We start from the raw sequence: 21,187 nt of genomic DNA on the forward strand, positions 1-21,187 counted from the left end.
TATACACACAGAGAGACAGATACAGAAACAAAGACAAGAGAGACAGAGAAAGCGACACACAGAGAGATATGTATGTATGTATGTATGTATGTATGTATGTATGTATGTATGTGTATCAGAGAGGGGGTAAGGGGTAGTTACATATACATACATGCACACAGATATAAGGAATAAAAACATAATCATGTGATAAAGAAGTGGTAGTTTATCGATGTGGACGATTCTTTTCTTTCTTAGGTTGTATCTCTACCCTTGAAAACATGAAGGCACTACATCAGGGCTGTTTCCTTAGGGCAGACAGAAATCCCTCCCTCCCTCATCTTCTCATTGTAACTCAAAGGAGGAGCAGCGATGGCTGTAGAAATGACTACCCTCTGTTAGCAGAAGTCAAGATGAAATGTTTTTGGTCTGGAGGCTCAGGTAGCCATCCGCACTCAGCTGCCTTTCACGGTGCTCTTTGATGTCCGTGTAGACAGAGGAAACCCCAGCTGATCCTCAGTCTTCTGTTTAGACAGATCTAAAACTTAGCCACTGGTCCTCACACATACCGTTCTGAATGGATCAGGCAGTGACTCCGAGAGAAGCTCAAAAACACGGGAAGGAAAGCTGGGGTGCGAGAGGATGGCTCAGCATCAGAGTGCTGGCCTAGCATGCAGGAGACCCCAAGTTCCACCCTTAGCATTGGAAAACAAAGGGAGGAAGGAAAAGTTTTTGGTGAGGCCTCCAGGAGAAAAGAGAACCTTCCACTGGGTACAGGATACCACTTCCCCATGCATGTCTCATTTCTGGCTCATAATTCAGGCTCAGATTTTGCCCCGGGTGGGTGGGGGGTGGGGGGAACCTGGCAGTCACCAGGACAGCAACCAGCCCTGATGGGTCTGAATGAATGACTGGAATTCAAAATGTTCCAGGGGCCAGATCTCACATACTTTACATACTTTCTCCAGGAAAAGCCCCTCACACATACAAAAGGAGGAATTCGGTGCTCTCTAAGAAGGGGCTGGAGGAAGCTGCCTGAGCAAGGGGATATGAGACAGGAAGAACACGCAGAAATGAAGCCCGATGCCCTGTCTTCTGGTGGTTTTCAGGGATGCGCCTCTTGACTGTTGTAGGCAGTCGAGGCAAGCAGCTGCTGGGGTAGGGCGTGCCCTAGCGTGCCTGTGGGCCTCTCTGCTCTGGGCCTTGACGGCAGCTGTAGTCTCAGCTTCTGCTGTCGCACAGGTCTCTTACTTCACTGACCGATTTTATCTCCCTACCCTTTGCATAGCCTTAGAAGAACAGGGACTTCTTTGGGGGCTCTCTGGCTTGCTTGCCAACAATTACATAGTAAGGGGGATGACAAGCAGATATAACCTGAATAAATTATAATACATTTAAAAAAAATACATGATAAGGAAACAAACCTCAAGACTGTTCCTGGTATAAATCCAGAATGGTATGTTGTTTTCCAACAGTGAACTTTTCTTCCTGAACAGACAGTTCATCTGGTAATTCTTGGTGACACAGAGAGTAGTGAGGAGGCTTTTTGGGACACACTGGAAACTTTCTTGACTAGTAATGTGGAAGAAAACAATTCCTACTGTGTGGGTTAAATTCCTCCATTGGCCCATTAGCATCCACCCAGTTAATGATCACCAGAGAGGAAAGACTCCTTCTGAGGGAAGATGTGTGGGCGTGTCCGTTTTTGTGTTACCATTCAGATGTACATAAGACCCGCCTAGAAGACTGATGCTCCAGACTTTTCTTTAGGAAGAAAATGGCATTTGTACGCTTGTCCCATTCAAGCAGCTAACTAGGCTCACCCGTACTTAGCTTCTGAAATCAAAGGACATGGTGCATGTTCAGGGTAGGATGGCCAGAGACTTTAAAGTTCTTTAACTGTATTATATTTATTTGTGTGTGTGTGTGTGTGTGTGTGTGTGTGTGTGTGTGTGTGTGTGTGTGTGTGTGTGCCACAGCTCACAGGTAAAGTCAGTCAGAGGGCAATTTGTGGGAGAGGAGTTAATTCTCTCTCCTGGAGGCGGGAGCTGAGGCAGAGGAGTTCCATGGAGGAGTGCTGCTTCCTGGATTGCTCAGCCTGCTTTCTCATAGCACCCAGGGCCACCAGCTGAGGTATGGCACCATCCACAATGGCCTGGGACCTCCCACATTAGTCACTAATTAAGAAAATGCCCATCGGCTTACTCAAAGGCCAGTCTGGTGGGGGTATTTTCTCAACTGAGGTTCCCTCTCCCAAAATGGTTCTAGCTTGTGTCGAGTTGACATCAAAATAGCCAACACTCATAGTATGTGCAATAGCCAGCACCACGCACATAAAAATATAATTTTCAAAAAGGTAGGGTGAGAGATGGCTTAGAACAGCAGTTCTCAACCTATGGGTTGCCACCTTTTTGGGCCCCGAAAGACTTTTTGTTTTTTTTTACAGGGGTAGCCTAAGAGGGTTAGAAAACACAGATATTTACATTGTGTTCTTAACAGCAGCAAGATTACAGTTGTTAATTAGCAACAAAATAATTGTGTGGTCAGGGGTCACCACAACAGGAGGAACTGTATTAAAAGGTCTCAGCATGAGCAAAGCTGAGAACCATACTGCTCCTGCAGAGCACTGAAGCTCGGTTCCCAGTGGATGCTGGGTGGCTCACAACTGTAACACCAGCTCCAGGGGAGTCCCTCTGGCCTCCTCAGGGAACTGACATGCGCACATGCTCAGACACAAACATGTAACTGAAAATAAAAGTAAATCTTTAAAAGAAACGAAAGGTAAAGTGATCTCTGAACAAATATAAAGTTAACAGTGGTAGGTTTTCCTCAATTTATTATTAATGAGTTAAAGAACTAGGGAACACTACAGCCTGAGAAGCTACGTATTTAAAAGGAATTTAGCAATGTTGAAAGAACATACACGGGTTGGGAGCAATACCATTTAATATCCCATGGGGCAGCAAAACCTTACGGTGCTTTCTTCTCTACTAGACAGATATTTGCTTCTCTGTTGGATAAAACTTACAAGATGACATATAAGTTCACCAAGTCTAGGAATTTTAATCAGTCCTACCACTGAGTGAAACAAATTCACCCCCTAGGTCAAGGCTCTTGGATGACACTTGGCCCATTAGGACACATAAAAATTAAATACTGCCCATATTTTTGTCTATTGGATACTTTTTTAAAAAAATATTTGATCTTTGCTTCTGATCATGTATTTAAATTTTTTTTATTACATTTTATTTATTTTGGCTGTGTGTGTAGAGGTACATGCATACCACAGAATGCATTTGGAGGTGAGAGGTCAGAGGCCAACTTATGGAGGTCAGTTCTTTCCTTCTACCACGTGGGACCCAGGAACCAAACTCAGGCCATCAGACTTTGAGGCCAAATGCCTTTATCTACAAGAGTCATTGTAGGTCTGGATAATTTAAAAAATAGAGACAGTATTTTTTAAAATTCTGTATTATATTAACATATCCCATTGTGCTCATTCCTAGGTCTTCTTGTTAATTTCCATTTATAGCTTTACAACTTTAAAAAAACTTAATTTTTTTTTTTTAAACATTAGGTCAGCCCAAGCCGGAGGTGACCTGGTATAAGAATGGCCAAGCCATAGGCTCTGGGGGCAGTGTTTCCAGCTATGAGTTCTTTGAGAACCAGTATGTTCATTTGCTACATCTCTCGTGGTAAGTGGAGTGACTCCTGTGGATCTTCACTACTATTCTGTCTTCCATGCTGTGCTGGGTGCTATGAGATAAAGCTAAACGACTGGCTCGCATTGGCTTCAGAAATCTTGATCTTAGATGCTCTGGTGGGCATCCAGCAGTGACAAAAGTGGTCCCTCTGTAGGAATGTATTTTCTGCAGATTTAAGCAACCGTGGGTTGAAAATATATATTTTTTAAAAATCTCATTGGGACTGGATGTGCTTATCTTTATTCTCTAGACTATATAGTACACTGGTAATTTATATATAATTTATATAGTATGAGGCATTAGAGTTAACACAGGGGTGATTTATACAAATAATATGTCATGCTGTCTAGGAAAGAGACTTGAGCATTCTCAGGGTTGGCTGTCCTGGAACTGAGCTCTCCCTAGGATACTGAGGGGTGACTATATTTATTGAGCTCAGTAGCAGTTTAGCCTTCTCCGGTTTGCCACTGATAGAGTTAAATTTTATCTCGAATTCCAAGTCATTTTCTTTCATTAGAAAGAAACCTTGTTCTCTCTGGGAAGCCCAGAAAGCAGGATGAGCTTTCAGCACTGTTGGGTGAAGGAAATAGACATGACTGGCCAAAACGTACAGCAAATGGGTGAAGGAATTATGGCTAGAAACCAACGGTCAGACTTAAGTTTTAGGAGGGAGAGACCGGAGGACCAGGAATTCAGGATCAGCCTGAGCTACGTGACATATTCGGTACAGAAGTCTCTAGATGCTTTTGTTTCCCCAGGGGATGTTTGATTGCATGAAACACAGAGGCTAGCTACACAGGGAAGCTGTTTGGGGGACTGTACTCTTGGTCTGCTTATTAGCAGCTACCTTTCTCTTTGGTGTGGTAGGATTGCCACGGGAAGAAACGTAAGCGAGGAGGGTTTGTTCTGGCTTAGTCTGAGGGGACACCTTCTAACATGTTGGAGGAAGGCAGGGAAGAACCAAGAGGCCCATTGATCACGTGACATCTGCAGAGAGTGGACAGGAAATGGGGCTGAGTGATGAAACCTCAATGCCCGTCTCTGGTGACCAAGTTCTTCCAGCAAGGTGCTACTTCTCCCAGGTTCCATAACCCTTCCAAACAGTGGCACCAAATGGGGGACAAAGTTTTCAAACACATGAGGCTATGGGAAATATTTTACACTCACACCTCACCATTCCCCGGGGTTACTGAATTGGTCTCAGGGTACCCTAAACCAGCTCTAAGGAGGCTGGCAGTCCTGCAGAGCATAGAGATGACTGGCAGGCATGAATGGGTGGGCCAGGAGGCCTGGGCCTGAGGAAAAAAGAAAGCAAGATTTGAGTTTGAGTTCCATAGTTTTTCACATCCCTGCTCTGTGACCCTGGTCAGTTGCTAACCCTCTCATTTTCTTTGTCTGAAAGAACTAAGTACTTCGGTGCTTATAAGTTTTCACATAACAGGCATAGATAGCCATTAGCTTGCTTTCTCTTTTGGATGTTTTTGTCTTACCTATTTATTTCATGTGCTCACGTGCCATGGCACACGAGTAGAAGCAAGGGACCAGCCTGCAGGAGTCAGTTCTTTCCTTCTCACACGTGGGCCCTAGAGACTGAACTCAGGTGAGCAGGCACCTTTCCCTGAAGAGCCGTCTCTCAGGCGCCTCCACTAGCTTTCTCATCAGTCAGGCACCATTCTGTTTAAAGCGACGGCCAAGGTCATTCATCTTACCATGGTGAATTCTTCTGACCTACAGTCTACCAAGCCTGTCATTCAAACTAGAACGTACTCACCCGACTATACAACAGGCCTCGTACCTAATGCTAAACATGGAAACAAGCAACAGTGCCCACACCCTCGCAAAACACGCACTCCAACATGGAAGGCAGGCTGTAAACAAAAGGAGCCATTCTCCCTTCCCCTTGTCAAATGTATCTACCAGGCAGTCAAATGATCATGTGTGCCCCTTAAGCAAAACTTGGACTTTTTTTTTTTTTTTGCTTCTTCTCTTCTCTCTAATCGGGCCAAGGCCGCCTACAGCTCCATCTCGCTTATTGAAACCACCTTAGGCTCTCAGGCAGTTGCAGGAACGCATGGCTCTCTTCAGCCTTAAGCACTCTCTCCCCTTTCGATCTTACTTCCTGGGCCTCCCTGTGCGTGCTTTTTTACTGAACCCCTCAGGATTGATGGGTATTTCAGTACTTGTGAGCCTCACAGATTCCAGGAATGCTCTTTCTTTCTCTCATACAGATGGGTCTCTAAAGTCTGGTATAATTCCTGCAACATAAACACTTGTTAAAATAATTTATTTGGGGGCCTAGAGAGATGGCGAAGAGGTTAAGAGCCTTTGGTACTCTTGCAGAAGTCCTGGGCCAGTTCCCAGCACCCAAATGGTGGCTCACAACTGTCTGTAACTCTACCTTTAGGAGGTATGATGCCCTTCTTAGTCTCCATGGAACCAGGCAAGCAAGTGGGTACACATACATACATGTAGGTAAAACACCATTACACATAACATAAAAATAAATATATATATTTTAAATGCATATTTTTTTGTAATTAGTTCATGTAGATCAGTATTGGAAAACTTTTTAAAAAAATGGTCCAGATAATAAAAATATTTTGTATATCAGGCATGGTAGTGCGTGTGTTTAACTTCAGTACTTGACAGGCAGAGGTGTTAGATCTGTGAATTTGAGGTGAGAATGTTCAGCATAGAGAATTCCAGGTCAGCGAAAGCTATACAGCGAGACTCTCTCTAAAAAAAAAAAAAAAAAAAAAAACCTCCCAAAACCAAACACCCAAAAATAAACAAATATTTCATGCTTTGCAGGCTACGTGCCAAAATAGGCCACAATAATTTAACTAGGCCACTGTCGTGTAAAAGAAGCCATAAACAATATATTTTAAAGAACAAAAGGAGCAATGCTGTGTTCCAATAAAACCTTATTTATAAAAGACAGACAGGGGACCAGATTTGAGGATCTCTATATATTTATTGTGTTTCCTCCATTTGATCTAAAAAAAATTATTTGCACATAGGCTGGCCTCAAATTCCTTATGCAGCTACAGGGTTTTGAATGAGAATGGCCCTCCCTTATAGGCTAATATATCTGAATGCTTGGCCCCAGTTGGTAGAACTTTTGGCTAAGGACTAGTTGTAGCCTTGTTGGAGGAGGCATATCACTAGGGGTGGGCTTTGAGGCTTTAAAAGCTCATACCATTCCCAGTTCACCTTCTCTGTCACATGCTTATGGATCAAACATAAGCTCTCAGCTACTGCTCCAGCACCATGCCTGCCTGCCTGCTTGCCTGCCTGCCTGCGTGCTGCCATGTTCCCTGTTGGGTCACAGGCCCTAGCCCTCTGAAACTGTAAGCAAGTCCCCAATAAACTCTTCCTTCTGTAAGTTGCCTTAGTTACTGTGTTTTGTGATGGCAATAGAAAAATAACCAAGACACAAGGTCTCTGTGCATCTTAGGTAAGGACTCCACCAGCCAGCTACACCCCAAGCCCTATCCCATACTTGATTTTTTTTTCCCCTCACCTTGAGCACTCCCTGCAGGGGCTCTCAATCAAGAACTTTTATTCTCACACTTAATAAAATTACTCGTCCACATTTTGGTCTTAAGCTAAGTCTTTTAAGACATGAGATTTTTCTGTTAATGTTCTCATAGTTGTTATGTGTACAGGACCAGGGTGCTGAGAGACACAGAAGGTCACAGGTCGCTAAGGCAGGTGGACAGGCTGACGTGGTAAAGAGACAACACAGAGAGGAGAAACCGACAAAGGGAACTGGCATCCGCGTCGCACCAGAGACTCCCCATTTCTGCTGTGTGGCCCGGTGGGACAGTGCCTTTTGTAAAGCTGAAGATTTCATGTCACAGACCCTAACCCTTTCAAGCTTGTGGCCTGCCATTTTGAAAAGTAGCCCATCCGCGGGAAAAAGCATTCAGCTCCAATGCAGCGATGGATGGTGGAGGACCATGACCATCGAGATAGGCTCGCTTTGCAGCTTAGGGTATGAGTGACCTCAGAACATTCTGATATTCCATCCCAGTTGTTCTGTGGGTCTCTGTGACATTGACTGAGGAGCGTTTAAATTCCACTAACTTTGGGAGTTTCACCCTTGACTAATGAAATCTGAGCCCCAGGTGATGCTAATGTGTGATTGCTGATTAAAACTTCTCCGCCTCCCACGCATCCATCTGTGAAGTAAATGACCTTTGCCAGTGTGTTAGATGCGGCTTAGGAAAGTGAACGGTGTTTTATGTGTGTGCCTTTCAAAGATTACAGGTTAATTGTTCTAAAATCACCCTCAAAGTATTTTGCCATTATGAATGCATGCAGTGTGCTGGATTATCTCAGCTTATCTGAATTTAGTCTTGGGATCATTAAAAATGATTGCTGAGTCTTCAGACACACCTGTTTCTCAGTGGCTGCCGGGGTTTTAGAAGATCTAACTTGCCCTTTTGCTCTGTGGCAATTTTAATTACTTTTCTCACGGCTGTGAGAGACTACCCACCAGAAACAAGGAAGGAAGGATTTATCTTCACTCAGACTTTCAGAGAACACAGTTCACGGTAGAGGGGGACAGCAGGATGGACCGGCTTGGTCCGAGGCAGTGGGAATTGTGGCTCAAACCAGTTCTCACATCTTTATGGAAGGAAGTAGGGAATAGGACCAGGGTAGAGATAGAACCTTCAAAGGCCAGTTTCTAGTGATGACCCTTCCCCCTTCCTCAACCCCACGACCTGTAAAATACAACCTCACCATATGTTCAAACATATGGGTCTGTGTGTGGTGGCTGTTCCCACTGAAATCATAGTGGGGAGCAACGACTCTGCTGCTGTGTTTGATAGCATTTGGCTCTTCCCTTTCTTCAGTACCTACTGCGACTCCTCCTCTGCTCCCATCCCCAGTAGTCCTCAAAGTTCCCTTCTGGAAGAGATGTATCAGAGCCTCCACAGCTGCAGGTCAAGGGTGCTTGCCAGGGAAGAGAGACAGAGCTGATAAAGTATCCGAGAGAGAAGCAACAGTCATAACATGAACACCTGCATACAGCTTGGAAACACTTTGTTTTTCACTTTAAAGATACAGGAATTGGGAGGGGTGGAAGAAAACACTTATGGATGTTTTCTGCTTCATAGTGAAAGCAGACAGCACTGAGGTGTGTACAAATGGGAAACCATGTGACCTTTTATGAATATAATTTAAAGATAAAAATCTGTCCAGGACCAACCCAGAGACAGATCTTGGTCCAGTTAGGATTATCATTGCTGAGATGAAACATCGAGGAAAGGGGTTATTCGCCTTATATTTGCTCACCACTGTTCATCATCAAAGGAAATCAGGACAGGATTTCCTGGCTAAGAACCTGGAGGTGGGAGTTGATGCAAAGGCCATGGAAGAGTGAGACTTACTGGATTGCACCTCATGCCTTGATCAGCCTGCTTTGTTATAGAACCCAGGACCACTAGCACAGAGATAGCCCCACCCACAATAGGGGGGCTCCACCCCCATCAATTACTAGTGAAGACAAATGCATTACAACAAGCTTGTATCCAGCCTCATCTTATGAAGGCATTTTCTCGATCAATCGAGGCTCCCACCTCTCTGATGACACTAGCTTGTGTTAAGTTGACAGAAAACTAGACATCACAGATCCCTCTTTGCCATAGGAAGCGTTTTTGTTGTTGGTCTCACTTTGTTGCCCTGCCATGCCTGGAACTCACTATGTGGTCCAGGCTTGGTTACAAGTGAGATGAGAATAGGAACAGGCCCTCCGGGATGCTCATGAACTCTGCTCTGGCATTGATTGGCTGGGTTGGGGCATGCCTAAAGGTTGCAAGAAGATGCTTACACAGAAGCCAATGTGCCCACGGAATGTGCCAGCAAATATTATCCTCCCAAATCTATATACAAGTAGAACCTTAGGCTATAACCTCCTTTGGAACTAATGTTTTTGAAGCTGTAGTTGAGCTTATATAGTATTAGAGTGAGCCCTAAACTGGTGTCTGGTATCCATAGAGAAAAGGAAAAACAGAGACACTGCTAGGAAAATGGCCAGAGGAGATGGATACTGAGATGCTGAGAAAGAGGGTAAAGCAGCTAAAAGCTCAGATTTGCCCAAGACTGCCTTCAGGGAAGTCTGACTTCGATGCCACTTTGACTTTGGGCTTCTAATCGTCAGATGCTTGAAAGAATAACTTTCTACTGTTTAAGTCACCTGGGTAACACATACATGCTTGAGTGTATCTCAGCACTCAAGCAAGAAGAATGTAGTCCTTGGTCTATCTGGACACCGGGCAGCAGCATCTTGTAACAGAACTGGCTTCCAGAACATACCTGGAGTTTGTTCAGGTCACCTGGGAGTTATCTTCAGGTCAAAGTCAAAGAATATCTTCCAACTGTGCCTCAAAATGGACATTGTGCCATTTTTCTGTCACTATAAATATAGCAGAGACATCCAATTTATACAGTAAGAAAATTTTGGCTCACGGCTTTGGAGGTTCTGGCCCATGATTGGTGGAGAGGCAGTATATTATGATGGAGCACCTGGATCTCAGGGAGCAAAACCATTTACCATGGCTAAGGAGCTCAAGGAGGAGAGGAAGCACCTGCAACCCTATAATTGCCGCCAATACCCAAAGGCCTCCCTACTACCTCCCAATTGTTTCTTTTGGATCATTCATGATATTTGAGCCAGTGTGAGGACTGGTTGGTCTGAAAGGTCCAAAATACTTTTACCCACGTTTCTGGTAGCTGATGTCACCAGGTGTCTCCTCCACACTGATGCTCACCTCTCCTGGAGGGTCACCTCCAGGAGGCAGGGACTGACTTTCAGGACAGGTAACAGAGCTACAGTTTTGCTCATTCCAACACCCAAACCACCACATTATGGTGGCCAAAGGCAGACACGGGGGTAGATCAGACTGAAGACAAGAACACAGACTACTCTTTTGAAGAACGATGTGGGAAAAGTCATGTGTCAGCAAGGTGTACGTACTCAGACTGGGAAATTAATGGCCAATTTTAAAAATTACGTTTATGTATATGTGTCATGTGAGGCACCTATGGAAGCCAGAGGAGGCCATTGGGTGTCTTGGATTTAGAGTTATAAGCAGCTGTGAACCACCTGGTGTGGTTGTTAGGAACGAACTCAGGTCCTCTGGAAAAGCAGTACGTACTCTTAACCTCTGAGCCATCTTTCCATCCCTGCCATAGTCAAATTTTCTACTCTATTACATCCTCCATCCATGGACTATTTAATGGATCGTTAAAAATCTCCATTTCCACATGATCTTGTTCCATTTAAAACCAAACCAACCAAGCAAAACCCACAGTTCTTAATCCATTTACTCAACAGGAAATGAGAGTTTTAGTCAAAGATCAGGTAAGGAAGTGCTGAGTCTTGTGTGATGTCACCTTCTAGTGTGGGAAACAGACCTAAAAGTAAGTGACTACTAGAAGAAAAAATAAATTATTTATTATATCACACCCAGACACTCTCTCTCTCTCTCTCTCTCTCTCTCTCTCTCTCTCTCTCTCTCTCTGTGTGTGTGTGTGTGTGTGTGTTGTGTGCGTGTGTGTAGATGTGAGTATATATAGCTGTTTGTACATGTGCACATGTGTGTGCAAGTCCCCATGCATGTGGAGGCCTGGGGTTAGTTACTAACACCATTGCCCAATCACCCTTCACCTTCATTTTTTTAGGCAAAGTTCTCACTGAAGCTGGAGTTCAGTGATCAGCCTAGACTGGCTAGCAGCAAGCTCTAGGGAAACTACCTCCCCAACACTCTGGTTATAGGCACCCACTGAGAATATGAACCCAGGTCCCCATGTTTGCACGGCAAGCCCTTTACCAACAAGCACCTCTCTAGCCCAAGCAGACAGACCACATGAGCCTTGGGACACGGGTCACATTCTTTAGGCTATTCTGGTCTGAGAGTTCAGCATCAGAGCTTGTTGTCTGTGTCCAAGACTTTGTCCAGTCCCTTCCTATACACAGTTACCGAAGGGCATCTCAAGCCTCTCAGGTACCCCAAGGCCCTGAGCGTATAACTATGAACAAGGTTGGGAGGGATCTAAGACTCAGTTAAAGACACCCTTACTCCTCAAGGAAATATATCAAAGTGCACAACTGACTAATGGTAGAATTGTCACTGTCAACCACTTACAAAAGACAGGATGTTATTTCCCACATTAAGCGAAGAATCTGAGGCTAACTTGTCTGAATTGACATCTCTCTTGTTCCCACCCAAGGGGGCGGGGAGGATAGAGGATCTCACTGTGTAGCCTTGGCTGGCCTGGAACTCTCTATGTAGACCAGACTGTCCTTCAACTCACAGATAACTTCTTGTCTCTGTCTCTGCCTTCAGAGTGATAGGATTAAAGGTGTGCACTGGCACACAAAGAGAACACTTTGTTGTTGTTGTTTTGTTTTTCAAGACAAGGTTTCTCTGTGTAGCCTTGGCTGCCCTGGACTCACAGTGTAGGCCAGGCTGGCCTCAAACTCACAGTGATCCACCTGCCTCTGCCTCCCGAGTGCTGGGATTAAAGGCGTGCGCCACCACGCCGGACTAATAGAACACTTTTGGAACAGACTAACACTGGCATTTTGATGGTAAGAGAGAAAGCTAGTTTGGAGAGGCAGCGCTTTTTTCCTCAGTTCTTTTCTTGTTGGAGGTAAAATACCACTAACGCGCTTGGTCAAGACATCACTGGGTAGAAATAAAGATGACTGAATCTCATTATGTCTTGGCTAAGCGGCGATGCTTTTCATCCAAGGCTGGAAAGCATTTTGTGAACTCTGCGTTCTGTGTGCTTAAGTAGGTGTAACAAGTCTTAAGGATGACTGGCAGAACTTGCCGGCACCTAAAGGGCCTCTGTTCCCAGCATGGGGCCCTCCCTGACATTCTTCCTGAATGATTTCAGAAGGTGTGCCTCATATCCGTTTACTCTCACCATGCCCAGAGTCCTACTTGAATGGGTTCTGAGGGTCTGACGAGAATCTCCCATTTAGTCTCTGGGGTGAGAGATCCCTTCCGAGATCATCACTGTCCATCATCACTTCCCAGTTGTGACTTCAGGAGGTGAATGCCTCAGAGAGTGATCACAGGGCAGCCCTTAGCACATTAACTCACCTTTTCCCAGAGACAGGCATTTGGTAGCTCTTTTCATGACGGTGCTAACCCTTTGGGACAGATCACATGAGTCTGGAGGTAGGTGACAAGTTGATCCAAGAGCCCCTTTTCAGACCTTAGAACAACCAGGGAAAGGCTCACTCATCAGTAGACACTGGAAATACACGGTCTCTTACAGGGTCCCTTCATCAACAGCTCCAGAGGACCGAAAGTAAGCCAGGGGAGTTAGGGACATACTTAGTCCTCCTCTGTGATCAGAGCCATGGTCCAGGGCTTCTGAAGATAGAAAAGATGGAGTGTCTCACTGAGGTAGAAACCACAGCATTCTAGCATCTAAGAGTGTTTGGCCAAAGCCCTCCAAGACTTAGTAAGAGTGGATGGCATGCTTGTGGAAGAGCTGGGACCAAATCAGGCCTGTGAGTTGTCAGGACTATAGGGTCTGAGACAGGACTAAGGACAAAGCTATGTGGGTGTACAGGACTGTGGGGATTGAGACAGGAAGGAGGACAGGGTCCACTTGTCAACATGTGCCTTTGCGATGACAAGCTTCAGCCATTTTTGCCCCCTCATGCATACAGCTGATGACATCTCACCAAAGCCTGTAGTCTTCTCTGTTGCCCACCAGGGTCTAGAAACTTCTCTTGGACTCTTCTGGCTTGTAATAAACCCTCACTCAGGTAGAGCTGTCTATGAATTATTTCAGCATGTGCCTGTGCCTCTGTTTAGTTTGCCTCTAGGCTTTATCATCATCTGGACACCTGCCTTTCTCTCTCTCTCTCTTGTTCTGGCTTCTTTGTCTCTGAGTCCTGTGATACTGGGCCAATTGTTCAACCTCCGGCCCTGGGATATCAGGCTAGGCTCAGCTAGACTCCTGCTGAATAGAAAGGCTAGAGCTCTGGGCCTTTTCAGAACACTCCCTAGAACATGCCACACATACACCTAGAGATGGGATGGCCTGTGAAGGGGATTTGAATATGGGATGGTCTAACTGATTCTGTCTGTCTTAATCAACTCGAGCTGCCCAACACAATACCATAGATGGAGTGGCTTCAACACACCAATGTGTTTCTTATTATTCTGGAGGTTGAGAAGTCCAAGATTAGTGTGTGCTGTAGTCAAGGTCTCAGTGTAGTGAAGGTCCGGTGAAGGCCTTCTTCCTGAATTGCAGAAAGCCACCTTCTCATTGGGAGAGACAGAAAGCATGCTTCTCCTGTCTCTTCTTGTAAGGGCACTAATCCTATCACAAGGACCCCAGTCTCATGAATTTCTCTAAACCAATCACTTCCATCTGTAAATATTATTATACTGAGAATTAAAGCTTTAATGAATTTGGTATGGTAGACGTAATTCAGTTTATAATACTGTGCCAAATACAAAAGTTGTCCTGGTCACGTTTAGGGGCAGGATTAAATAGGCCAGTAAAGTGTGGATACTTTGGTTTAGAACCAAAGTATTCCCAGTAATGATGCATATTTACCTGAACCCTTGGTCCAGAATTAGGAATTTGATGCATTCTCTGACACCCTCCTGGAAACCTGTGAGGCCACTCTGGATCAGATGCCCAAGTTCAAATCTTTGCCTCACTTTTTCTTAGGGAAAACTGTTCAAACTTTATCTGAAGTAGGCCCCATAGCACATTCCAACCTATGGCCTCGAGCCATGCTGTTCTTCTCTTGAATGCTCTCTCCCGACATAGCTCGAGCTTTAGTTTTTTAAAATTTCCTTAATCACAGATCCCATCTTTAACCAATCATTTAGAATAGCAGCACCTGCCCCTAGCATGGCCTATCTTTCATGGCTTGCTTTTCTTTTCATGCAGCACATAACACCATATATGTATGTGCTGCCTAAGTATACTCTGTGGTATACCATCTATGTACACACTACATCTATACATGTGTATGTATTGACAGCTAATGAAATATGTATATTTAAAGTGTTCAATTTGATAAGCACTAACAGATGCATGAGTCCAATGGAACCATGCCCATGACCAAGATTCCAAGGAGCCACGGGACATTTCTTCTGCCCCTTTACAATCTACCTTACTGCTCCCCTCTTCCAACAATGCTTAAAAAGTAGCCCATGTGCTTCTGCCCCATAGGCATGTTTATACTTTGTAGAACTTTCTGTAAATAAGATTGTAAGGTGTGTTCTCTTGTATTTGGCTTCTTTCGCCCCACATTTGGGTTGTTCCCAGTAAGGATGCATATTTATCTGCAACTTTGTTTATGTAATTCTTTGCCTACTCATATGGGATTCATATGGAATGGCAGTGTCATGGGAGCTCCAGCACCAACTGCAGTGTCTCTTAGTTGGCAATCAATAAAGTTTTGTGGACTGGTTACAGTTGCATACAGTGGTGTTGCTCTGTTCTTTAGAGCCCTGCCCAAAGGGAGCTATTTTATATCTACCTACTCAAATTTGGAATATGATTTGAGTTCATGGTGGCCTCCTGGGCGTGGGCTACCAGTATTTTGGAGAGACGGCTATTTAACACATTATGAAGACCAGCTCATTTGAAAAGGCCCCCCTGCTATAGTCACAGAGCATGACTGTGTTAGACACTCCTGTCACCATTTGAGCAGCAGAGTAAGATCCTGGCCATTCTGTGGCTGCCCTGTCTGTTCTTGTCATCCTGCACACCCTGGGATGCTGCCCTAGCAGGTGGACATTCTTCCTCCAATTAGAGTTGTAGGCTATCCCTAGCTAGCCTCCTGCCAGCTGCCACACTGTCCCCCTTGTTTATCTCTTTGCCTGTCAGTTGCTGCTTTGCCCTCATTTGCCTAGTGGGTACCAGAGATGACAGCAAGGCTGACACACAAGATGCTTGGTTAGGAAGCTATAACTGGTCACAGCCGGTACCAAGGCCCTGACATCAGCGGGCAAGGACAAGCAATTAAGCTGGGATTGATTTCCTCCCTGCTTAGAGAAGCTCTGAGCCAGCTTTCTACAATCTTACTTTATTTGTCATCATGGCCGTCATCATTATTATTAGTGGTTCTGGGGATGGAATTTAGAGCCCCACTTGTTAGCTAAGCCAGCTTATGAGATGAGAGAGTTCTAGATTCTGAGTTTGCTCCCCCACCTCCCCCCCACCCACATCCAGTAATTAGTTTTGATGTTCATTTTCTTGCCTTTAAAAGCAATGCTGATTCTAAACAGCCACAGAGTTCTTTATATATGGCTGTCGTTTACAGGCGCTGACCAGGGACTCAGCGCAGCAAGCGGAGTGACAGATGGTCGTTTTCTGAGAATTTAACAAGGGGACTCTCACCTCTCTTGAGCTCACGGTGTCAACAGAGCTGGGAGTAACTCTGACTTTGCTGACTGATTTCAGACCATCAGCATCACATCCCCAGGGGCTAGTTATCAGGGCAGAAACACATTACCAACTCTAGCCAATCTACGCCTGAACTTTAACAAGACCTCAGGGGATCTGTGAGAATGGTTAAGCTTGAGAAGGCTGTGAGCTGAGGATTGTCCAACTCCTGGCTGTCCACAACACTGGGAGGCCAAACCATACTGATGTTCAGCCCTCTCACCCCCGAGTTACGCGTTTGCTAGTCAAATATAACTTGTCTGGTCCATTTGATACACTTTGCCACACTCCCCCTTATGTGTGTATGTGTGGTATGTGTAAGGCTTTCCCCTCCCCCTCTGGTATATGTAAGTTTATGTGTGTGTTGTTCACAGATGTGGATATCCCTGGGTTACAGCATGCACATGGACAACCTCTGTGTGTTTGTTCTTAACCTTCTACCTTGTTTGAGACAACACATGAATAAGGAAGGACAGCTCTTAAGCTTCTAGAGAGTCCCCTCTCACCATCTTCCACCTTCCATCTTCCTGTAGGAGGATGCTGGGTTTTCAGACACTTTTGTTACTGTGTCTAGCTTGTGCTGGGAACACAAACTCGGGTCATCAGGCTTATGAAACAAAGACTTTCACCCACTAAGCCATCTTCCCAGCCCTCACCTTGATACATACTTTGTATCTCAGCCCAGGGCCAGAGAGATGGAAGGACCCAAACAAAGTAACAAAGCTAATTAAAAGCAAAGCTAGACTTAGAGCCTAACACTGTGTTTCCCAGGACCGCAGAGTCCATGATATCATTCACCAAAGCACAGCCTGTTGGGGCTTCCTGCAAAACAGTCTACTAACACATAGACTGGAGCGATACTTCCTTCAAACAGGAGTATTCACTGAACATCTTCAATGTGCCAGGGACCTTTTAAGAAACTGGTGACACACCAGTGTACACTAGAGTCCTTGATCTTCTGGCACAGGGATAATTTGAGGAGTCAGACACTTAACAAGCCAGCAAGAATACAATGTTATCAGGTAAAAATAAATAAATAAATAAATAAATAAATAAATAAATAAAATAAAATAAAATAAAAACAGCCAGTAGAGGGAAGGTGGGCCAGGGAAGGATGCCTCTTGTGGGGCCAGGTTAGCTGTGAGACTGAGGGAGGGCAACATGGAGCAACAGTGAGGCATGTCCAAACACCAAAAAAAAAAAATCTCATCCTGAAACCAGTAGGAACAGGACTCCCTGCCCCCATCCCCCACCCCTGCTCCCTAACACAGACCTGAATGTCCTGGCACACACTGAGGGGTCACATAGCCTGGCAGCCAGATTACAGGTTAAACTTCCTTTTTGCTGATAAGGTTATGTCCAGCAAGCACCTGGAATTCCTCATCATGCAAATGAGGCATTCCCAGCACCTTAGCCCCAGCCAATGATGTACACTCACCCTGAAAGGCTCCACCCACTCCCCAAAGGATTAAATAGCCTTTATTCCCCTTTCCACCTGCCATTTAACAAGCTGCTCAGTGAACTTGCTGTGTCCCTGCCTTGTTCTTTCTCTCTTCTTGCTGCTGATCACACGGTTAATGGAGGGAGAATGGAGTGGGAACAGCAGTCTCTCTGATTGTGTGCCATGGGCAGAGAAGTGGAAGAGAAAGGAGGAGGGTGATGTGGTTATCATTTGTGGGGAGAACAGTATCATTAGGGTGAACAGCAAGGGCAGAAGCTGGGAGCTGGGGACAGGTCAGACCACTGGTCATCGTAGCCTTATTAGTGAGCACCAGGTGTGTGTGTGTGTGTGTGTGTGTGTGTGAGAGAGAGAGAGAGAGAGACAGAGAGAGAGAGAGAGAGAGAGAGAGAGAGAGAGAGAGAGAGATCCTGTGTTAAAAAAAAAAACAAACCAGATTATTCCTGAAGAATGACACCTGAAATTGACCTCTGGGTTCCACATGCATGTGCACACATGCTCATATAGGTCCACACGTGTGTGTGCACCCATATGAACATACATATACATGCACCAAAAAAATTTTTTAAAAGCACTTCTGATGCACAGCTGGGCTGGCAGCTACTGACTCCAGGAGGCTGATCTTCCTTTAAGCACTTTCTAGAAATTCACTCCCTTAGCCCTGTGCTGTTCCCAGGTTATTACCCAGAGCTGTTATGAAGCTTATCAATGTCACCCAGCACATGGCTACTGTGACCCCAGGCACGCATGTTGCTGTCCCTTAGGCACAGGTCTACTCAGTGAAGAGTAAAAGCAAGCCTGCCCTACTGTGTGCTCTCACATGGTTCCTGATGTCCCCATGCCTTCTGTGTTATGTTCCCTGCATCAGCCCCTGGCTTCTGGGACTGCTACCTCAGTGCGCTGTTTTGCAGATCCTCATCCATGGCTCAACCATCTTATCGCTCTGGTCCACCTGCCCAGAATACCTTCCCTTCTTTCCTACACAACTCAAGTTTAGTCCTTCCCCGCTAGGTTCAAGTTCCCCTTGCTGGCTCCCCTCCCTGAAGATTCAGGCCACCTTGACCTCTCCCTGCTAAGCACCAGAAGCCTTAGCATGCCTTTTGGAATTTGATGACACTTAGGTTTATAAATTATGTCCTGTCATCTTGTCTCATTCCTGAAGTGGTAGCTCAGCTACCCTAGGGGAGCAACTAAATCTCATGTTAATTTTTAAAAAATTTCCATTATCAAGTCCTATGGCACGGGCTGGGAATGTAGCGTTGATAGCGTTGATTATATGGGAGAATAGCATGTCCCTGCTCAATCAGGGCCACAGGTCCTGTTACAGAACCAGAGCCTTCCCTCCCCACTCCGGTAAGCAGTGTACAATGTAGTTGAGCATCTTACAGAATTGTCTTTTCTGACCCGAACGGATCTTTAACGTGCTCTCCAGTGAATTGGAGCCTGAAGCCTAAACCCCTCTGTGTGGGATAGAGAACATCTCTGCATCTTGGCTCTGCCATTTCTTGGCAGGTGGCCGGATCGCTGGGTCAGTTTCAGGTCCTTCCAGCGTGGTTCACTATCTCTGTCCATTGTTTGGGGGAAACTAAGAAGATGGCTTTTCAGTCTTTAATGAGCCCTGGGAGATAACTCAAATGAGGACCTGAGGTTTTGATCCCTGGAACCCACACTTAAAAAAAAAAAAAAAAGAAAAGCTGGAGTTGATGGCATATGTGTACAATGCCAGTCCTAGAGGTGGAGACAGTGGACCTCTAGATTATTTTAATCAGTAAAGTCCAGTAAGAGACCCTGTCTCAAAAAACAAGGTGGACCACTCCTGTGTACTGACATTTAGGGTTGATTAGCCTAAAGTGTCCTGATGTAATTGTAAATAGTAGGATTTCCCTATGTGCCCACCTAGTCCTGTGCCTTACTTTAAATAAGGAATGGTCAAATGCTTCCTGTGAACGCCTGGGTGTTTCCTCCTTCTCAGTTCTTCCTTCTTTCTGGAACGATCGCTCTACTCTCCCAGCCCCAGGCAGATGCCATCTTTCCTTTCAAAATCAGACTATGCATGTCCTAGGCCTTTAGTCGGCACTGTCCTATACTGTAGCTATTTGTACAGACATCTCATTTTCCCTCCTTTAGCTATTTTTAATAGCTCAATGAAGACCACTGATAGTATCAGTGAGCCAGGTATTAAGACACTTAGCCTAAGAAAACAGGATGACCTTAACCTGGTTCTGTGACAAGGCAAGGACACAGCTGTCATCATGTAGTGATTTACTGAGCTGTGTTCTCTCTTCTCTCTTGGTGGCATGTCGGGGTCAGGCAACCCGCAGCCAGACTGCAGGGGGAAGACCCTACAGACGGTTCCTCCCCAGCTCTTGCTCTCTTCCAGGGCACACAATGAGGTGGAATGGCCCTGGCCCAGGGTGGTGGCTCAAACTCATGATCTACAGGGAGTCTAAATTTTAACTGTAGCCAGGAGGCCCAGTTTGATTTTCAGAACATTTCTGTTGTTGGGAGGATGGCTTGGGAGGAGCCGGGAGCTGGCCTTAGGGCAGACACCAAGGAAGAAGAACTGCAGCTGTGGCGGGGACAACTCAGTTTTCAACCCACATGCGCATGCCTGTCCTGGTACTGTGTGTTTTACACAGTATGTGCCACAGACTGGCTTCAAACTTAGTATGAATTTGAGGATGAGCTTGGATTTTGTTGTTCTTCTTCCCTCTGCCTCCCAAGGGCTAGAATTACGGGTGTGGACAGTCCCGTGTGCTGGCTAGTTTTGAGTCAATTGGACACGAGCTAGAGTCATTGGATAGAAGGGAACCTCAATTGAAAAAAGAAAATGCCTCTATAAGATCAGGCTGTAGGCAAGCCTGTAGGGTATTTTCTTCTTAGTGATCCATGGGGGAGGGCCCAGCCCATTGTGGGTGGTGCCGTCCCTGGGTAGGTGGTCCTGGGTTCTATAGGAAAGCAGTCTGAGCAAGCCATGGAGAACAAGCCAGCAAGCAGCACCCCTCCATGGCCTCTGCATCAGTTCCTGCATCCAGGTTCCTGTCCTGTTTGAGTTCCTGTCCTGACGTCCTTTGGTGATGAACAGTGGCATGGAGGCATAAGCCAAGTAGACCCTTTCCTTCTCAATTTGTTTCTGGTCATAGGGTTTCAGGATAGCAATTGTAACCTCAGGGATCTTCCAGGGTTGCTCTCCTTACCACCCCCATCCCATTGATGCAGGCGGCTTTCTCTTGCCCCAGATTCAGTCACACTTGCCCATATCTTACCACTGAATCAGGCTCTCTAGACACAGAGCCCTGTAATAACTTTGCTTTCCATCTGTAAGTCAGGAAAACCAAAGCGACGAGGTCCTCTGCCTAAGAGTACATAAGTGATGAGACCAAGCAAAACCACCATCCTACCAACCATGTGATGTCTCCCAGGGGCCCAATGGCCAGTTGTGCTGAGGTGGCACTGTTTTCCTTAAAGAAAAGCTTCAGTCACTGACTCCCCAGTGTGTCCTGTGGAGCTCTTGTACTTACTTAAACTCCCTTGGGAATGATTAAGGTAAAAAAAAACACCCATTTTTATTAAAATACCCAAATATCAAGCTGCTCACAGT

General features: G+C 45.5%; 1 protein-coding gene and 1 long non-coding RNA gene across 2 annotated transcripts in view; one reads left to right on the plus strand and one right to left on the minus strand.

Annotated features, from left to right (window-relative positions):
- The window catches only part of ALPK2 (alpha kinase 2), a 129,345-nt gene that overhangs the window by 15,972 nt on the left and 92,186 nt on the right, over positions 1 to 21,187 (plus strand). The window contains exon 3 of the mRNA XM_084779253.1: positions 3,557 to 3,674. Coding sequence (XP_084635379.1) covers positions 3,557 to 3,674 — 118 coding nt within the window. The remainder of the gene's footprint in view (positions 1 to 3,556; positions 3,675 to 21,187) is intronic.
- Positions 1 to 21,187, minus strand: part of LOC311596064 — a 38,697-nt gene that overhangs the window by 11,901 nt on the left and 5,609 nt on the right. The gene's annotated exons all lie outside the window — the stretch shown is intronic.

The sequence above is a fragment of the Acomys minous genome (assembly GCF_964271855.1).
Source record: "Acomys minous genome assembly, chromosome: 4".
NCBI lineage: Eukaryota > Metazoa > Chordata > Mammalia > Rodentia > Muridae > Acomys > Acomys minous.